The sequence below is a fragment of the Phodopus roborovskii genome, unplaced genomic scaffold, assembly GCF_943737965.1.
Source record: "Phodopus roborovskii unplaced genomic scaffold, PHOROB, whole genome shotgun sequence".
NCBI classification, from domain to species: domain Eukaryota; kingdom Metazoa; phylum Chordata; class Mammalia; order Rodentia; family Cricetidae; genus Phodopus; species Phodopus roborovskii.
In genome coordinates, this window is record NW_026125059.1 from 697,093 (window position 1) to 716,442 (window position 19,350).

General features: G+C 44.2%; 1 protein-coding gene across 3 annotated transcripts in view; it reads right to left on the minus strand.

Moving 5' to 3' along the window:
• Rtel1 (regulator of telomere elongation helicase 1) overlaps window positions 1-19,350 on the minus strand; it is a 33,848-nt gene extending 14,498 nt beyond the window's left edge. For 2 of the 3 annotated variants that reach the window (XM_051184490.1, XM_051184470.1), the window contains exons 1-13: window positions 19,115-19,308; window positions 18,050-18,301; window positions 16,767-16,962; window positions 16,358-16,451; window positions 15,762-15,843; window positions 15,471-15,531; window positions 9,361-9,436; window positions 7,594-7,678; window positions 3,562-3,627; window positions 2,501-2,654; window positions 1,800-1,838; window positions 1,649-1,727; window positions 386-483 (exon numbers count right to left, since the gene is read on the minus strand). In XM_051184490.1, coding sequence (XP_051040447.1) covers window positions 386-483; window positions 1,649-1,727; window positions 1,800-1,838; window positions 2,501-2,654; window positions 3,562-3,627; window positions 7,594-7,678; window positions 9,361-9,436; window positions 15,471-15,531; window positions 15,762-15,843; window positions 16,358-16,451; window positions 16,767-16,962; window positions 18,050-18,151 — 1,132 coding nt within the window. In that variant the 5' untranslated portion in view covers window positions 18,152-18,301; window positions 19,115-19,308. Of the gene's footprint in view, window positions 1-385; window positions 484-1,648; window positions 1,728-1,799; window positions 1,839-2,500; window positions 2,655-3,561; window positions 3,628-7,593; window positions 7,679-9,360; window positions 9,437-15,470; window positions 15,532-15,761; window positions 15,844-16,357; window positions 16,452-16,766; window positions 16,963-18,049; window positions 18,302-19,114 lie in introns of all 3 variants that reach the window. The other variant, XM_051184479.1, reaches the window with a different exon arrangement.

A 19,350-nucleotide genomic window follows, 5' to 3' on the forward strand; every position in this document is an offset into this window, starting at 1 on the left:
ATCTTAGCACTCTAGAGACAGAGGCAAGAGGATCAAGTTCAAAGCCAGCCTGGGATATACAGTAAGAACTTGTCCCAGAAAACCAAGGGCTAGGGATGTGGCTTTAATGGTAGAGCATTTGCCTAACATGAATGGGATCCTGGGTTCAATCTTCAGTACTACCCAAAAATAAACAAACAAGCCTGAAGTGTGAGTTGGTTGGGGAGCTTTGTTGACTGGATTCTTGTTCATGAGGAAGGTATGATAGCAACCTGCTGATACTGGTGGTCAAATGCTCCTCTACAACTTGTGCTTAGTGCTAGTCATGAGACAATAACCCCCACCCTGCTCATCAACATCAAAACCGCTAGCCCAGCATGCTCCATACAGGCAACCCAAAACTCACGTCCTGCCAGGTGCTGGATTATCTGGTCCAGTGATTCCAAAATGCAGCCTTTGGTTTGAAATGTTATTTGGGCTTCAGCAAACAGCTCAAAGATGTAGCTGCCAAAGAGGAACAGAAGCTTGAGACTGAGGACACGAGGCTGTGGTTTCTGGAAACCTACAAGTGGGTGGCCTTTAAATTTCTTACACTCAGAAATAATTGCTGAGAAGTTTGATAAGGCCAACACTGGAGATAAGAGGCTTCTCCCTTCAGTGGTCTGGTAGGCAGAGGACAGAGGGTTACTGTCATGAGAATCACTACCTACCAAGGAAGACTCCAGGCACCTGGACAAAGAAACACTCGGGTGGCCCGAATGCAGGTCTTTGGAGGCAATGACTCTGGGTTACAACTCTAAGAGCCTTGGAAAGAGATGGGAAGGAGGCAACAGAAGCCACAGAAGTGAGGAGCTTGTGGCAGGATCTTCAGGTGCTGGTGGAGAAGGCTAAGGGAGAACGCTAGAACCCAGGTCAGCTTGTACCTGGATCATCTGGAAGTAACTGGGAATACCTACAAAGCTTAGCACTCAGAAGAACAAAATGGTTCAGGGAGAAGGTAGGAAGCCCAAGACCCTAGAAAATACTTTATCTTCCATAAGCCCAGACAGCAACTGGCTGTATGCACATAAGAGCAACCCCTCAGTCCCAGCTACAATCCCTCATCAACCTTTAAACCTACAGTTGTTCAGACAAAAACAAAACAAAACAAAACAAAAAACAGACTATGGAACAATCTTAAGAACTCTAAAAAAAAGGCCTCAGTGATAACACTGTTGGTCCCAAAGAGAAAGTCTAGCTCTAATTGGAACTTGCTATATCAACAAGGGGCCAGGGAAAGTTGGATGGAAAGCTGAAAGAGACATTGTGTGTTGTTACTCCTCATGTCTTCAATGACTTCATAAAAAACTGGCAACTGGCTTGAAGAGATGGCTCAGTGGTAAAGAAAATGTTTGCTCCTTTTCCAGAGGAGCTGAATTTGGTTTCCAGAACCTATATCGTGAAACTCATAACTGTCTGTAACTCTAAATCCAGGACATCCAAAACCGTCTTCCAAACTCCACAGGTACCAGCAAACATCTGGCATACATTTACATATATATAATTTTTAAAAAAAACTGGTAATCTTCTTAAGCCTTAAAAATGAAAACAGACCCCACTGCTGGGTGAAGTGCTCACACAGAATCTGGTGAGGACACTTGGGGTAATGAGGTCAGCATCTATCCCTCACCTTCCAGGTTTGGTGACTCCTTTGTCATCCCCAGGCAGCTGGACAGCATCAATAGCCCCCTCCAGGCGAAGCAGGATCACTGTGAATCAAGGGCAGTTAGGGGCATGCCTCCCACCCACCAAGCCCAAGGGGAAGGAGGGGAAACACTTACTCTTCAGCTTTGCGATGTCTTCTAGCTCCATGCTGAGCCCTGGGCGAAAGAGTATATGTACACAATTACACATCTTTCTACACTGTCTATAGCCTCAAGAACCAGGGTTCCCAGTGTGGTAGAAAAGAAAGGGTAGGTGGGTGGGAAGCTACACGAGATCCACATTTACACTGGATACAACAATATGAGCCCATGTTCACCTTTAGAAACACACTTCAATACATCCATGCACACAGAGGTTCTTCATACTCTGCTCCCAAAAGACCTCAAAATCATTAATGGCCAGTGACCATCAAACATATGCCCATTATACTCAGACAGGACGCATGAGGACGGAGGACAAGAGTAAAACATCTGAAGGGAAGCCAGAGCCGGCTGGAGTGCCCTTTACTCATGTGACCTGCTGTCATTCATTTGTTTGTCTGAGGCAAGGTCCCTATGTAGCCCTGACTGTCCTGGAACTCACAAAACTAGATTGGGTAGAAGTACTGCTTCGGTCTGTTACTAGTGCCCTAACTGGGATGAACAGACAGGAAGTACACAAGAGGAACCCTGAGCCAAGTCTCTCAGCAAACATGCTCAGAGTGCTATCTAGACAGAAGATACCAGAAAGACCAGATGCTGCTCTGATGCAGAGTACACTTCTACGATACCTCCAATGGGCCCAAACTCTACCTTTCAGTTCTTGGCCACAAACTTACCTGAGCTGGGGGTATCTGCACTAAACTCCAGTTGGAATTCACCCTGCTGAGCCCCCCGGGCTTGCTCCTCCAAAACCTGGTCGATAGCCTCCAGTCCCGAAGCCACATCACGGGGGGTCAAGTCAAAGGAAGCCGACTCCTCACAAATCTTCTCCTGAGGGCCAGAGTAAACCCATGTTACAGCAGAGTGTGACTGAATGGGGACTCTAGGAAGCAGAAGAGAAGATGCAAGAGGGACTGGAAGACAACAGCCGAGTCCCCAGAGCTCCAGGTCCTGGTCTCAAGTAAAGTCAAAGCTGGGCCAAAGATAACTCGCTGCCCACGCCAATATTTTAAAACATTACTTCACTTGTGTTGCCAAGATTTTGTTATTGGAATATTTATCAGCAAAAGCAGTGTTTTGGGCTTGAAGAGCAGGAAGATACAACATATCAGCTCAATAATTCCCATAGCAACAGTTTCCTGGAGCCAAGTACGAAGTGAGGCCCTGCTTGGGGTGGGGGGACCTGGCTCTCTGTCAATCTCATCCCAGGCTCCATAGCAGTTAAGGATGAGGCTGTTCATTCCATACGACCCTGAGTAAGCAGTGGCAACAGAGATAGGGCTGGTGGAGTCACTGTGATAATGTCATGGTGAGAAGGGACAAAGGACCCAGGAGGGCCTCCAGGAACACACTCTTGTTGCTATTGCCACCAAAGACGGGCAGCTGTCTACACTGAAGGGTCAAGCCAAGTAGCCTAAAGAGCAGAGACATGTAGGAAAGACAACAGAGTATGGTACGAGAGATAACAGAGCCAGGGTACCCCCACCAACTGGGTAAAAGGGGAGAAGCCCAGTAAGAGGTTCAAGTATGGATCCTGCACCTAAGGGCACATCCGAAGCCCAACTGGACAGTCTCTGGTCCAGTTAAGGCAGCTGACAGACCATCAGGGAAGCAGCAGCACCTGGATCTCTCAGTGCTAAGAACTAGGCCTCTGTGTCCAAGGTGGAGCTTCTCCAGAAAACATCTAGTAAGCTGGGACAGACAGGAAACACTTGGCACAGAAGCCAAGGGGACTCACCACATTGTGAGCTTCATCAAAGATCACGACTGTCCCCTTCAGGTCAATGCTGTGTGCTTTCCGACTCTACAAAGGGAAGGTACCATGGGCTAGAGCTGAGTCAGGCAGGGCCAGCTGAGAATGCAGGCCGTGTGTCCACTTTAGATAAATAAAAATCAAATGTGTACATAGTATAAATAAGCACTGGAATTCTGACATATTAGAATTTTAATATGCATATTAGCAAGGAAGTTTGCAGTGCATGAATTTAACTAAGCACTGTTACTTTTTCACATAGCATGTGCAATGATAAAAATAAAATTTGACTCTAGTATCTGTGTATGTATAAATGAGTATACACATACATATATATGCATATCTAAGAAAGTATACAAACATACACACACACAATTTTCAACTAGAATTAATGTTAAAAAAATATTTTTAACTGGGGTTGGAGAGATAGCTCAGTGGTTAAGAACACTAGCTGCTCTTCCAGAGGACCTGAGTTCAATTCCTAGAAACTACATGATGGCTCATAGCTGTCTGTAATGTGATCTGGTGCCCTCTTCTGGCCTGCAGGCATACATGCAGACAGAACACAATATACATAATAAATAAATCTGTTTTAAAAAAAAAATTAACAGTGGGAATATCAAGGTGGCTCAGAAGGTAAGGCATGCATCCGAGCCTTGAGTTAAATCTGAGACCTACATTGTACAAGAGAACCAACTCTTGCAAGTTGTCCTCTGACCGACGTTCACATGCACTATGACTCATGCATACATGTACTCACACACAAATAAATGATTTACAACTTTCTTTCAAATTTAACGAATATACTGTAGAAAGAATAATTTAATGTTAGAGTTTATACTAACTTCCTTTCAAGAGTGTGGTAGCAATCAGGAGGCAGAGGCAGACAAACTTCTGTGAGTTCCAAACTAGCCAGGGCTATACAATGAGACCCCATCTCATTGTCTAAGCTTGAAAAAAAACCTAACTTTTTAATATTTTATTTATGACTTATGCTATTAAAATGAATATGAAGTAAGAATCCTCAGAGCCGGGCGGTAGTGGGGCACACTTTTAGTCCCAGCACTTGAGAGACAGAGGCAGGTGAATCTCTGTGGGTTCAAGGCCAGCCTGATCTACAGTGAGTTCCAGGATAGGCTCCAAAGCTACACAGAGAAACCCTGTCTTGAAACACACCCCGCACAAAAAAAAAAAAAAAAAAGAAGAAGAAAATAAGAATCCTCAGCCTCAAGCCAAGCATAACGTAATATACTATAATCCCACACTCAGTAGACAAGCAGAAGAAAAAGTGACTTTAAGCTAGACCAGGATACATAAGAGATGCCGTTCCAAAATATATAAAAAAACAAAACAATTACTAAAATAAAATAAATAAAATCTCAACTTACTCTGAAGCTGCACAGACCTCCTCTACTCCTTCAAGAAATTTCAATTTCACCCTTTGCATTTACCCTTACATAATGAAAGGAATAAGGCTCATTGTTTCCAAGTGAATATCCACCTATTCCAGCACCATGTTTTGAAGATCTCATAAAAACCACAAATTTCCATTCCATTTCCTTTGGTGTGTATGTGAAAACCCTGTACTACAGTACTGAGCTCACTAACTACTGCTCCACTGAGCTACAGGGACACACTTGCCATTCAGGATTTTGCAGTGATTTCTTTTTTTGTTTGTTTGGTTTTTTTGAGGCAGGGTTTCTCTGTGTAGTTTTGGAGTCTGCCTTGGGACTCACTCTGTAGACCAGTGTAAGTAGTACGGGTTTTTCCGCCCGCCGCCTGGTATTGTCCTGTCGCCGCACCAGCTCCAAATAATACACAGAGACTCTGTATTTGATATTATACTGTTGGCCAGGTACTAGTTTCTTATTGGCTAGCTCTGCCTTAGTTATTAACCCATTTGTGTTAATCTATGTGTGTCCACGTGTTCTTCTTACCGGGAGCCGGCTGCCGCATACTGCTCTCTCCTGACTCTCCATCTTGACCCCCATCCTACTTCCTATTTCCTCCTTGTCTCCTAGTCCCTCCTATCTTCCTTTCCTATTGGCCAACAATGCTTTATTATTAACCAGTATGAGAAACATATACAGAATGACATCTCCCATCATCTCCTCTTTTCTGTCTAAATAAAAAGAAGGGTTTTAAACTTAGCATAGCAAAATATATAACACAACAGTTATCAAATAAGAATCATAGTTAACACTATTTAGTCCATTAACATTTATCAAGATTTAAGAAACTATTTTATCATCTATTTCATCTTTGTGAGTCTAAAGTCTTACTTATCTTTAATCCTGACTAAGGAAAACTATAACCATAGCTATCAGTCTTTAACTCCTTCAAAGACCACAGAAGGATAGTATATAAACTCTAGAAATGACAGAGACATTTTGCCTTGTTAGTCACCTGAAGTTTTTTTGTAATCTTCCATCTTTAGTCCATAGGCCATAGTGTGTCTGGCAGACTCTTCAGCAAAGCAGGAAACTTTAAATTGTCTTTTTGTATTGGCAGTTTGTCAGTCACTTTCCTCTGTGTCCTGTATACTGTCTCGCAGACTCTTCCATGAAGCAGGAACTCTATAGCAATGTCCATTTTGAATCAGCAGTCACTTTTCTTTGGGCCCTACATGTCCAGTTTATACAGTATAAAGTCAAACAGTCCAGACAAGAGCAGTATCTTGTCCAAATGGCTAGTCTTGCCATAGTGGAAGCAAACTTTATAATGTATTTCTTCGATGTCCATCTTTCTTTTTGACATAGGTGGTGTTACTTGGAGCATTTATGTCTCATTGTCAAGTAAAACCCTAAACCATTTTAAATGCCATATTCTGTAGGTCTTTGAAAGGTTTGAAGAATTTCTATCTATCTTAAATACATCTCTGTGTATCTTGAAAACCCTAACTAAACTCTAAGCTTTGACTATCATAGGTAATTATCTATAATCTGTACTATATTATACATTACATTTCTAAATAAGCTATACAAACAAGAGGAGAAATATACATATGACAAAATTGACCTTAAATTGTATCAATAAATGAAAATCCATTCCAAAACAAACTATGTATATCTATACCATAATTTTCTTTTTAACCTTTAAAAATAATTGGCTGTGATCACTACCCATTTATAACCAAGTCCATTTAAATGAAACCAAATATTTATAAACAATATTTGGGAATTTGGGCGTCGTTTTTTTTAAACTATTTCCTGCTGATAGGGGGCGCTGTCATGGGGATCCTAAGAAGTTGTAGAAATCTTGGCTGTAGTCTGTCAGGCTGCTTTGTCCAAGCTGTTTTGAATGTTGGATCATCAGTGACTGTTTCAGGGGGCCTGGCTTGATCAAACCACATTAGTCTGGAAGGAATCCACAGTTTTTTATTTTTTGTGGAAACAAAAATAGAAATTCTTTTCCCCAGTAACTTGTCCTTGAACTTAAATGTTGGTTTTTTTGAGGCAGGGTTTCTCTGTGTAGTTTTGGAGTCTGTCTTGGGACTCACTCTGTAGACCAGGATGGCCTTGAATTCACAGAGATCCGCCTGCCTCTGCCTCCTGAGTGCTAGGTCTAAAGGCATGTGCTACCACTACTCAGTCATAACTTAAAATTTTTAAGAAAAAAATGCTAGCTATGTTAAATGAAATGAGTAGTACACAAAAAGATGACCAGACAAACAGAGCATCAAGAAGGACAAAAATACTCAGTTTCCTGAGTCACCTGTACTTGCCTGTGGTCTGATCTGAAAGTGACTGAGCTCAACTGTCAAGACCAAGGGTAAGAAAGAACAGGCTCAAAGGTAACAGCCTGGGCCCTTCTCATCCTAGTCAGCCTGCCTATGCCTAGGAAGCTCAGAACTCATCCTTCTGGGCTACTCACAGCTACATCTGGACAGGCCTTCCACCCAGCCGTAAATGGAAAAGAGGCCTCCTCCTCACATCTGCTCTCTGAGGACCTAACAAAAGCTCAGGCAGCCCCTCAAAGAACAGAGACAACCGTGGACATAAGTAATCAACTCCTCACCTTAGCATCCAACAAATAATTGTATGGCATAAAGATGATGTCAGCTTGCTGCTTCATGTTTCGAGAAAGGTAGTATGGACACACTCTGGATGTAAAAGGAGACAAGACCCTGTAAGTCCCTTCACAGGGGCTATGCCAAAGGTACAATCACTACATGAGCCATTATGCTCTCTGATAAAAGAGGAGCCTTTCATTCTATACACAAAGCCAGAACTTGATGGGATCAGGAAAAGGTCTCAGCAAGTAAATCACTTGCCATACAAACCTGATGACCTCAGTTCGAATCTTAGAATCTATATAAAATTTGATAAAGAGCACCAGCTCCACAAAACTGTTCTCTGACACCCACACCAATCATATATACACACATACCACCCAAATAATGGGCTGAGAATGTAACTGAGTTAGTAGAATGTTTGTCTGACATGTACAAAGCCCTGGGTTCAATCCCCGGTACCATATAAACCCAACCTGGTAGTGTATGCACCATCTCAACACTCAACAACTGAGAGCAGGCATCAAGGTCAGCAGGCGAGGGAAGTGGCTCAGTGAGTAAAGAATTTGCCATATAAGCTTGAAGAATGCAGTCCAGATCCCCAAAATCCATACAAAGCCAGAAACTATAATCTCAGAGAGATGTAAGTTTCAGGCCAGTCAGCCTGGAATACTCAAATGATAAAGAGAGACTTTATCTTAAGGTAGAAAACAACAACAAAAAAAAAAAAAAAACAAAAAAACAAAAAAACAACCATCCAAGGGTCTACACCTACCCATGCCATACAAATACAAAAATTACAAAATGGTGTGTGTGTGTTTATGGTTATACTGGTCACATAGTGAGCTCAAAGCCTAAATAAAAAACAAAAACAAAGAAACCCTCCATCTAGCCCCAATTCTGGGTATAGGTCACCAGAAACAAAAAAAAAAAAAAAAAAAAAAAAAGACCCAAACAAACAAAAAGAAAGAATACAAGAGAGAGAAGGAAGGAAAGAAGGAAGGAAGGAGGAAGGGGGAAGGAAAGAAGGAAGGAAGGAAGGAAAGAAGGAAAGAAGTTCTCTCCTTGGTGTAACAAAGTCTCAAGTCTCAATCTGTCCTTTTTTACAATAATGGGGATGGAACCCCAAGGCCTCACACAAATCAGCAAATCAGGCAAGAACTACATACGGCTTTGGCTGATGAAGTTTTTCTTAAGCACCACTTAATCTGCAAAGCTACAAAAGCCACAGACATACTGGCAGGCTTGGCAGTGTACACCTATGATCCCAAGATGTGGGAGGTAGAGGCAAGAGGACCAGAAGTTCAAGGTCATTCTTAAGTTACACAGCAAATCTTAGAAGTTCAAGGTCATCTTAAGTTACACAGCAAATCTTAGAAGTCAACACGGACTACATGGAGTTCTGTCTCAAATAAAACAAAACAAAACAAAACGACCCCATATATTTACTATCCTCAGAAGGGAGTTAAACTTCATATACCCACAAGAAAAGCCATCCATGATATGCTAAGCCAGAGAGCATTTGGAAAATAAGAACAAACAAAACCATGCTTGTACATACAGACACTGTTCACAATGGCCATCCTGGAGTGGGCTAAGGGACAGGGAACAGGAACTGATTTCATATTTTTCACCTTATATCCCTCAGAACTGGTTAAATATTTTTCACGTTATTAGTTTCATAAAAAGAAAAGCAAATATATCGTGCTTCTCATGTGAGAGCCTATCAGTGAAGGATAAAACAGCCATGGCTTCACAGGGAGAGGTCTCACTTGTGTTTGCTTCCATTCTTGACAAGGTCCTCAATGTCCAGGATGGGGGTAGCCAGCTCCTGCTCCAGGCTTTTCTCTGCAGGTAAGATATAGAGTAAGCACACATGCTCAGGTCCACGTGAGTGTCCAAAGAGCCCAAGAGACGGCCAAGACAGAAGAGCTCCTATGATGCTGGCAACACAGAGCTATTCTACCTTGGAACTTACCACAAAGAATCCTTACCAGATCACAACCTGAAGTGATCTCAAGAGAGTCCTGCTCTGTACTTGGGAGACAGATACCAGTCTAAGGTTCCTGGCGCCCATGTCTGTCAGTTCTAGAGTTTATATATTATCCTTCTGAGGTCTTTGATGAAGTTGAAGATGGATAGTTATGGTTATGGTTTCCCTTAGTTATGATAACAGGTAAGTAACACATAAAACTGTAGACTCACACAGATAAGTTAGAATATAGGACCTTTTCTTTAAATTATGTAAAATGTTAATTGACTAAATATTGTCAACTATAGTTCTTACTTGAAAACTGTTTTGTTATACATAATTTTACTATGTTAAAGTTTAAAACCTTTCTTTTTTTTTCTGTTTTGGTTTTTCGAGGCAGGGTTTCTCTGTATTGCTTTGGAGCCTGTCCCGGAACTCACTCTGTAGACCAGGCTGACCTCAAATTCAGAGACCCACCAGCCTCTGCCTTCCAAGTGCTGGGATTAAAGACGTGAGCCAACGCCCAGCAAAACCTTTCTTTTTATTTAGACAGAAATGAGGGGGATGTCCTTCTGTATCTGTTTCTCTTATTGGTTGGTGAATGAAACACTGATTGGCCAGTAGCCAGGCAGGAAGTATAGGTGGGGCTACCAGACAAGGAGGATTCTGGGAGAGGAGGCAGAGGGTGAGCCACCAGAGGGCACCATATAGATGCCAGGAAGGTAGGATGTCTGGGCATTCTCCAGTAAGACCACATGGAAATATTTAGATTAATAGAAATGGGTTAATAATTAAAAGACAACTGGCCAGTAAGAAGCCTGAGCCATCAGCCAAACAGTTTATACTTAATATAAGCTTCTGTATATTTATTTGGGACTAAGGGCAGCAGGACCAGGTGGAAAAGAAGCTCCATCTCCAGGTACCATTATCTCCCAAAGTCCCAAGCAGCCTGTCTACCCCTGGCCATCTCAAAACAGGACAGGAAAGGCCACAAGTCCTCCTAAGGTAGAGTGGGGCAGAGAATCCCACAGACTCACAATCTGTCATCATCATTCAAAGCATAAAAAATAGGCTGGGCATGGTGATGCACGCCTTTAATCCCAGCATTCTGGACGCAGAGGTAGGCAGATCTCTCTGAGTTCAAGGACAGCCTGGTCTACAGAGCAAATTATAGAACAGCTAGGGCTGTTACACACAGAAAGCCTGCTCCCTCCCCCCCCAAAAAAAACAGTAATAATATAAAATAGTACCACTTGTCCTAGTTTTCTACCGATCAGTGGACCCAGATTGGCACCAAAAGGAAAGCTGGCACCTCAAATGCCATAGCAGGGCACCCCGGCAGCGTCTACCCAGACCAACTTGTAGTCCATTCCATTCCTTGGAACAGCAGCTCAGAAATAGGCATCATCTGTGCTGTCTACAAGGCACAAGGCAGAAAGGCCCTTAAGGACTATCCTGCCACAACACAATCCCCTGACCAGAAACTACTGGAATGTCTTAGGAAGAGACTGCCAACCACACAGTGCCGAGGAAGGGATGCCTGCAGAGGGTTAGCACAGGACAGGGCAAGAAGACACAGGTGGATAAAGATGACACGAGTTGTTCTTGGGAGAGAGGGGGGTGTTTGTTTTGTTTTGTTTTTTGGTTTTTCCAAACAGGGTTTCTCTGTGACTTTGGAGGCTGTCTGGAACTAGCTCTTGTAGACCAGGCTGGTCTCGAACTCACAGAGATCCGCCTGCCTCTGCCTCCTGAGTGCTGGAACTAAAGGTGTGCACCACCAGTGCCTAGCAAGAGTTGTTCCAGAACTACTTCTGAATGACTCCAAGGTGGAGATGGCTTGCCATCTCCTTTTGGGATGCCAACCAGGCAACATTCCAGCTCTTTACCACATTCCTTTCTCACCAACAATGCAAGCCTTTTTTTTTTTTTAATGAAATTCAAAGTTTAATGTTACAAATAAAGTTTCATCAGAACACATATACATTTGTTTATGTATTATCTGAATGCCTGATAGACACCTGATATATAAAACTATGAAATACTGATAAAAATATGACAAGAAAAAGTATAAAAAAATGCTTATGTTATTAGATAAAATAATATAAACAATTTAATTTTTACCTTCTGGATAAATTATGGATTATTAATGTACAATTTCACCACTTCTTAGTTGACCATAACACTTTTTTTTTTAAAGAGTTGTGTGTCATTTTTCAGAACTTACTTAGTTTTGGTAACTATGATGCTTGTGAGCTATTAATAAACCACAGGTGGCTCTGACGTGGTAAGTCTGTAAACGGAGTCTGAAGGTGGTAAATCTTTGGGCCTTTTTAAAGAGGTAACACCGGTCACTCAGTGATCAACCTGAATGTTTAGTTCTTTGGCAATCTGAAGAAGTTGATGAAATTGAAATATATTTTAAGTTGAGAGCAGAAATAAATCTTTTTGCTGTTGATCTATTGCTTATTCCAGAGCCAAGCTGAGATCACTCAAAATCCAGGATCCCAAATTCATGTGAGTAAGTCCCTAGCATGCTATGTTTCATAATTTCAATTCTATCTTCAGCATCTTCTTAATTGCTTCCTCTCTCTCAGTTCTAATCTTGCTCCTGCCTCTGTCAGACAGATCAAAGATTCCAGCTGCCGGGTGGTGATGGGTGAGCTGCTCATGCCCTGGCTCTGTTTTTGGAGCTCCAGGTAGAAGTCCTGCAGAGCCTGAGCAGCTTATGTGGACAGCCTTGGGTAGACATACTGCCATGCATAACCATCATACTTCCTCAACAGCTGATGTGGGATCAGACCTGTGGTCTCTCCAAGAGCCACTTTCAATCTTTCTGATAACGGTTTCTCAGAAACCACTTCAAGTTCAGAAGTACTTGAATCTTGACTGAACACACAAGCTACCATGGCACTGCTAACGGCTCTCTGCTTTCCAGCTCTTATTGTAATCCCATGTTGGAAAGTGGTCATGCTGCTCATTCAGCATATCTAACAAGTTAAAGCCAACACAAGCCTTTTGTGCTGCCTAGTTTTATGTCACCTTGACACAAGCTAGAGCCATTTGGAAGGGAGAGCCTCAATTGAGAAAATGCCCCCCACAGATTGGCCTGAGGACAAGCCTTTGATGCATTTTCTTCATTAATGATTGATGTAGGGGAGAGGCCAATTCACTGTGGGTGGTGTCACCCCTAGGCTGATGATCTGGTTATTACAAGAAAGCAAGACAAGCAAGCCACAAGAGGCAAGCCAGTAAGGAGCACCCCTCCATGGCCTCTGCTTCAGTTTCCTACCCTGCTTCCCTGAATGATGTACTACAAACTGTAAGATAAAATAAACCCTACAATACCTTCTTCTTCTTAAACACCCATGGGGCTGCGTCCTATTACAAAGGCAGTGAACACTGGCCAGCTGAAGAAAACCTGCCAGAACAGACAAGCAATTTCGCAGATAAGCAACTACCCAAAAGGCCAAGCAGTGAGACAACCAAAGCTACGTGTAGAACGAGCTGGTTTGTAGCGCATAAAACTAAGCTCAGAAGCCTAAGAAGGAAACACATAGAGGTCAGAGCTATTAAGCCAGGTAGAATGGCTCCTTTCTGTCACAAGAAACGTAGAGCCCTGAGGAAGGAGTCTATAGCATGGGGCCATGGCTGCGGCCAAAATACCCTCACCCCTCAGGACCTGTGAAGGGAAAGGACAATGTAGGTGAGGCCTAGGGAAGAACACAAAGCATACAGGCATCAAAGTGCTGATTGACACAGTGTGGAAAACTGGCTAGGGTTGTTCCCATGGGAACCATACCAGAACCCTCTGACATAATTTGAAGGAACACCTAACATCCACCTCCTTTGCCAGGAGTGTGAACAGAATTAGCCAGGACGAAGCAGAGGGAATGCTATAAGCAAAGAGATGGACAAGGGGAGAAGACACAACACCTTCTAGGGCTGGAGATGTGGTTCAGATGGTAGAACTCTTCCCTAGTATATAAAAACCGTGGATTAATCCCCAGCATTGCATAAACCAGGGATGCTGGCACATGCCTATAATCCCAGTACTTGGAAGGTAGAAACAAGAAGTTCAAGTTCATCCTTAGCTACAAAGCAAGTTCAAAGCTATTTGAGATGCTGTCAAAATAGAAAAAGAAAGGAATTGTTAAGATGATTTGAAGGTTAAACCATGCATTGGTGGCGCATGCCTTTAATCCCAGCACCTGGGAGGCTGAGGCAGGTGGATCTCTGTGAATTCAAGGTCAGCCTGGTCTAGAGAGCTAGTTCCAGGACAGGCTCCAAAGCCACAGAGAAACCCTGTCTTGGAAGAAGAAAAGGAAAAAAAAAAAAAAAAAAAGATGATTTGAAAGTTAAGAGAATCTGCTGCTACTGCAAAGAACCTGTTTGGATCCCGATACCCACTGGGATCAGTCAGTTCAACCATCTCTAACTCCAGCTCCAGAGGATGCAATGCCTGCATTTGGCTAGGTATCTACACTCATGTGTACATATGTGTACACAGACATACATACACTGTTTTAAGGTGAAGGGGGAGGCTGGATAGATGGTTTAGCAGTTAAGAGGACTGGCTACTATCCAGAGGTTCCAGGTTTGATTTCCAGTACCTACATGGTGGCTCACAACTGTCAGGGACTCCAGTTCAGAGGATCCAATGCCCTCTTCTTGCCTTTGCAAACACCACACACTCAAATGACATGCAGACACAGAAAAGGAAGGAAGGAAGAAAAGAAGAAAAAAGACAAACTGACACCCATGGAAAAACTTACTTAGGGTAGTCAGTAGTCTCCCACCAGGAGACAGGAGCAGTGGCCACAGGCCAGAGGACTGCCCATAACCAGGCCACCGCAGAAATGCTTGGTGCTGTCTGTACATACCTGCCTGTTCCCCCACAGACCCCTGACATATAGGCTTGAGGGCTTCCAGAAGGTCCTCCCTCTAGGAACCTAACAAGGACAGGGAATTTACAACTTTGATCATGGAGAATTTCCAAAATGGTCACCAGGCCCAGAGTCACAGTATCCAGATCAGAGACCTGAGGGCTGGCACGGGTTCACATCATTATCTCAGGCCTGGACAATCACACATTGAGACGATTAAGAATCTTCAGCGACATCAGACCAAAAATCAAAGCAAGCAAGAAGGACCACAGAGCCATGTCTTATCTTGTTTCTCCAAGAGCTCAAACAAAGATGCTGGGTAAGTGATGGGAGACTCTCCCCCTGAGCTCAGGCTTCTGGCTCGACCAGTAAGACATGAAGGCCTCAAGTCTAGTGCCCTGGGCACTTAATAAGCATCCTCAGATCATCAAAGCCTGAGAAGTGCTCTGGGGCCACATAGCCTGAGCCCCCTACTTCCTATGGGAATCTCAGCCTCAACAGTAGGGCAGAAAAAAAAAAAAAAAAAGGAACTCTAGTCCTGGAGAGGCTGAAGGCCCCAGTCATGTAGCCAGTTCTGCAGATAAATGACCCTTCGGGTTAGAAAGCAGAGAGGGACACATTATAAGAAGCTTATCTTGTCACTAATGAAAAAGGGGAGGGACCAACTTTGGGGAAGATAGGTATGTTCAACTCCCAGCTGCAAGTATGACACCTGTGAGATATTGCCAAATGAACAACTTTAGGAGACTCAGGGTCCTAGTTCTCAGTGAGACTGGGCAAAGGCCACTTCTGTCAGGCATAGACCAGGCTCCCAGAGGCAAAGCAGGTTCCTGGACTGCACGAGCTCTTCTCCATATAATACCAATGCAGGCGATCCCCCATCAAAAATAAGACAGTACCCAGGTACATAGTCATACTCTGTCACACAGGGTAGAGCAGATAGGTTGTGGAACTACTAAACGCTGCACAAGCCGCACCCAAACTCTGACAATAGCCAGCAGGAGCAGCTTTAAGAAGTTGGTTTTACCTTCTACATTGTTGTAAAAATGACAGGAGCGACTTGCTACCTTCTTGCGGCATAAATGGATCTGTAAGAGGAAAGAGAGTGCTCACCTGGAATGGCTAAGAAATGGTCCACCCCTGGCCCTCAGCCCTCACCAGCAACTTCCCTGTATCTGTCTTCCCTGGGTTCTCTAAGCCCTGACTCAGCCCAGCAGGGAGCACAGTGGCCAGGATTAGCATCTGTTGGAGCACAATTCTAAGATCCAGGCACCACCCAATCAGTAGAATCATGGAGACTGAGTCCCCCAAAGCCTACCTGCATGTGGTTACTCTCCTGCTTCTTCACTTCAGGGTGAATACACAGCTGCTCCCGGGAGCCCAGCACGCATACCTTGGGCCTGACAAAAGAAAAAAATGGAAGAGTGAAGAAGGAGCTGCCTCAGAACATGCAGACCACAATATGGCCCAGCAGCATGAACTGTCTGGAGACAAATGGGAGCACACAGAAAACAGCAAAGGAGACAAGGACGTGGTAGGTAAGGCAAGAGAATCTGGACAGAGCAACCTATTGTAAAGGTTCTTCCACATGGGAGCCTAGCAAAATATCAAGACTCAGTTGGGCTGTGGCAAAAGGCAGATTCTTCTTCCATCATGAGCAAAGCTGCCTTAAGGAGCCAGAGCTGACCCTAACCCCAGAAGGCATGACAGCCCTGCAAGAAGCCCAGAGTTCAAGAACAAGGAAAGCCATAAGTTCAAAGTTCAAAGGTGCTTTCTCACACATAATGTATGTCAAAACCCAGCCAGTCTTCATCTCCAACATGCTACACACATACACTCAGCTGGCTGTGGATACAGCTCCAAACCAAGATCACTATCCAGATAATCTCTGGAGGTGAGAATATGCTGACATACCGGTAGGAAGTATTCCGAAGCTCACTGATGACCTGAGTTAGCTGTGAGTGAGTTCTAGAAGCATAAATGATCTTTGGGATGTCTGTGTAGCAAGCTGTACAAGCACAAGGAAAAGGGGTAGCTGTGAGGCAATATATTTACAAATGTGTTTATACATGCAGCACTGAGCTAACTCAGCCCTGCAGACATCGCAAACCCGGCACTAGACATGGTGGGTTGCTCTGACCCCAGGTGTATACCAGGAATGGTGAGAAATGTGAATAATACAAAATTCTGCTTTCTTAAACTCTGCTCCAGAGACAGTGGAAGCCTGGGTGAACTGGCCCAGCCCCAGGCTCTATCCCTTCCCTATCATCGGCATAGGAGGCCAGGGAGAAGATGGGGGTGGGGATGGGGAAATAAGAGTCACCTATGGAGTCTTCACTGGCAGCAGCAGCATTCCAAGATGACAAAGGCCGACTGGCAAAGAGTTCGCCTTGAACTCTCTCAGCAATCTTCAGGGAAGAAACAGAATCACGGAGATGTTCCCGCCACGCCAATGTGGTGCAGAGGAGGCAGAGTGTCTTCCCGGTGCCTGTGGGGCTCTCTAGGATGCCATTCACTTTCTAAGTGGAGTCAGCAACAAGGAGGGGAAGAGTGGGGGGGGGGTGGAGGGTGGAGAAATGGGAGAAAGTGAAATGGCTCTTAGATGCCCAGCCCACACCCAGAAGACATAAATTAGTTCATGACATTTTCCACCTTTGCCCTAAAAGCCTGCCCTCATTAGCCAGGTACACACCTTTAATTCCTTGCCTCTGTCTCCCAGGCAGAGAGGAGGCAGAGACAAGTGGATCTCTGTGACTTTGAGGCCAGGCTGATCTACCTAGCAATTTCCTGTACAGCCAGGGCTATGTAATGAAACCCTGCCTCAGAAAACAAACATACAAAAAAAAAAAAAAAAAAAAAAGACTGCCCTCATTAGCAAAATAATTTCAGTGTATTACCCAAAATCTGACAGTGTATTTCAGTCTAATATAAATAGTGGGATGACTAATTAGGTGTCAAGTCTCAAAATAGGAAACTCTTCTGCAATTCTGGGTCCAGACATTCACTCCACCTAAACGGAATTTGATGCCCTACATTCCAGATATCTGATGAGCAAGATGTCTGAGGAAAAGGTGATTACAATACCAGAGGGTACCTCAAAAAACTCAGTTAAGGTTATCTGTCTTACACACTCCTAAATTCAAAGACTGTTTTTTTCATGTCTCAAACAAAAAAGTCAACCATAGTTGACACACACCTTTACTCCCAGCACTCCAAAGGCAGAGACAGAAAAATCTCTCTGAGTTGGAGGCTGGCCTGGCTTATTCAGAACAGCTGTGGTGAAACAGTTAGACCCCCCCCCCACCTCAAAAAAAAAGTTCAGAGATTTTTTTTCCCCCACAGAGCTGGGCATTTCCATTCTGCTGTGTAGAAACACTCCTCCAGACCCCAAATGAACACAAAACAAAACACCATCTACTCAAAAAGGGAAACATGACATTCTCAAAGCTATCACTATCTGGAATTATCTCTTTTGTTCACTTGTTATGGTTTCTTATAACCTCACTAGAAGTGACCTGTCTGGAATGGATAAGGGTAGAGGTATAGGGGTTTGCTGAAGGTACACCCTTGTTGTCCCTTCCCTAGAAGAAATGTCTGTAGCTTTACCTTCTGGAGACATTCTAGCACCTTGGTCATGTACTCCTGTTGACATGGATAGGGCTGGAAAGGGAAGTCCACTGTCACACCATTCAGGACTACCTTGGGCATATCAGCCTATATTCAAGAGGACACAATGGTGGGCCAAGATGCAGGCTGTTTGGTTCTGTCAGACAAACCCCTCTGAACATCTCAGGGTTTCAGCCACTCCAGGTAAGTGCTGGCAACATGTGGCACCGGTTTTCTCTCTGCAGGAATTCCCTACAACACAGACAAGGAAAAGAAGCCTTTGTAGCCACAGGCCACTACACCAATCATTTTAGGAAGTTACTCCTGCAGAGGTCAGGAAGCTTGTTATTTCCTATCAAAAGGGGCTTGGAGCCAGTCGTGGTGACACAAGGCAGAGGCAAGGAGAATTCTGTGCGTTCAAAACCAGTCCGGTCTACGTACTGAGTTTCAGGGCAACCAGGGATATATAGAGACCCTGTCTCAAATATAAAAAGTTACTTCTTAGAGAGGTAAAGATACCAAATGAATGATCTCCTGACTCACAAAATTCCACCCTACTCTTTAAAAAAAAAAAAATCTGTTTTTCAAAACAACAAGCACGATCTGTGTGCTCTACCCGAAATCTGCGACTAAGAACCTGGCAGCATCCCTCTTGGCCAGGGCTGGCACACTGAATCATGGGATGCCTCCTGCCTCTAAAGCTCTTAAGGTTGGAGCCACGCTCCGCCCAAGTGCAGATGAAGTAGCGAGGCAGAAGGCACATGCCTTTGATCCCAGCACTCAGAAGGGTTTCAGCCTGGTCTACAAAATGAGTTCCAGGAGAGCCAGGGCTATATAAAGATACCCTGTCTCAAGGTGGGGGCGGAGGGGTGTAGCAAAACAGAGTTATGGTATGTAAAGCTGTGCAGCCCTTAGCAAGTTACTCAGCTTCTCCAGACCTCCGGGTCCACTCTAAGATGGGGCTGACAGGCTAGTGTATATCTTCCGCCTTAGAGATATCCAAGGGAGGCGCCTCTAGCTAGACTCCATTGGGAGCAAGACCCCCCCCCCCGCCCCAGAACGCACCACGGCTGCTCCAGAACTGGCGCGAGCGTGGTCTATGACCTCGGTCCCGGGTCGGCTCGGATAAAACTGCGGGTGGCAGGGCCTGAGTGCTCCCAGCTCACTTGTCTCAGTGCGGGTGCCTTTCAGATTCCGGGTCCCGAGGAAATCAACTGTGAAGACGCCTATCCAGCGTCCTCCGCAGCCGGCTGATTGAAACTTCGCGGGCAGATCCGAGGATTGCGGCTAAACGCTGCACT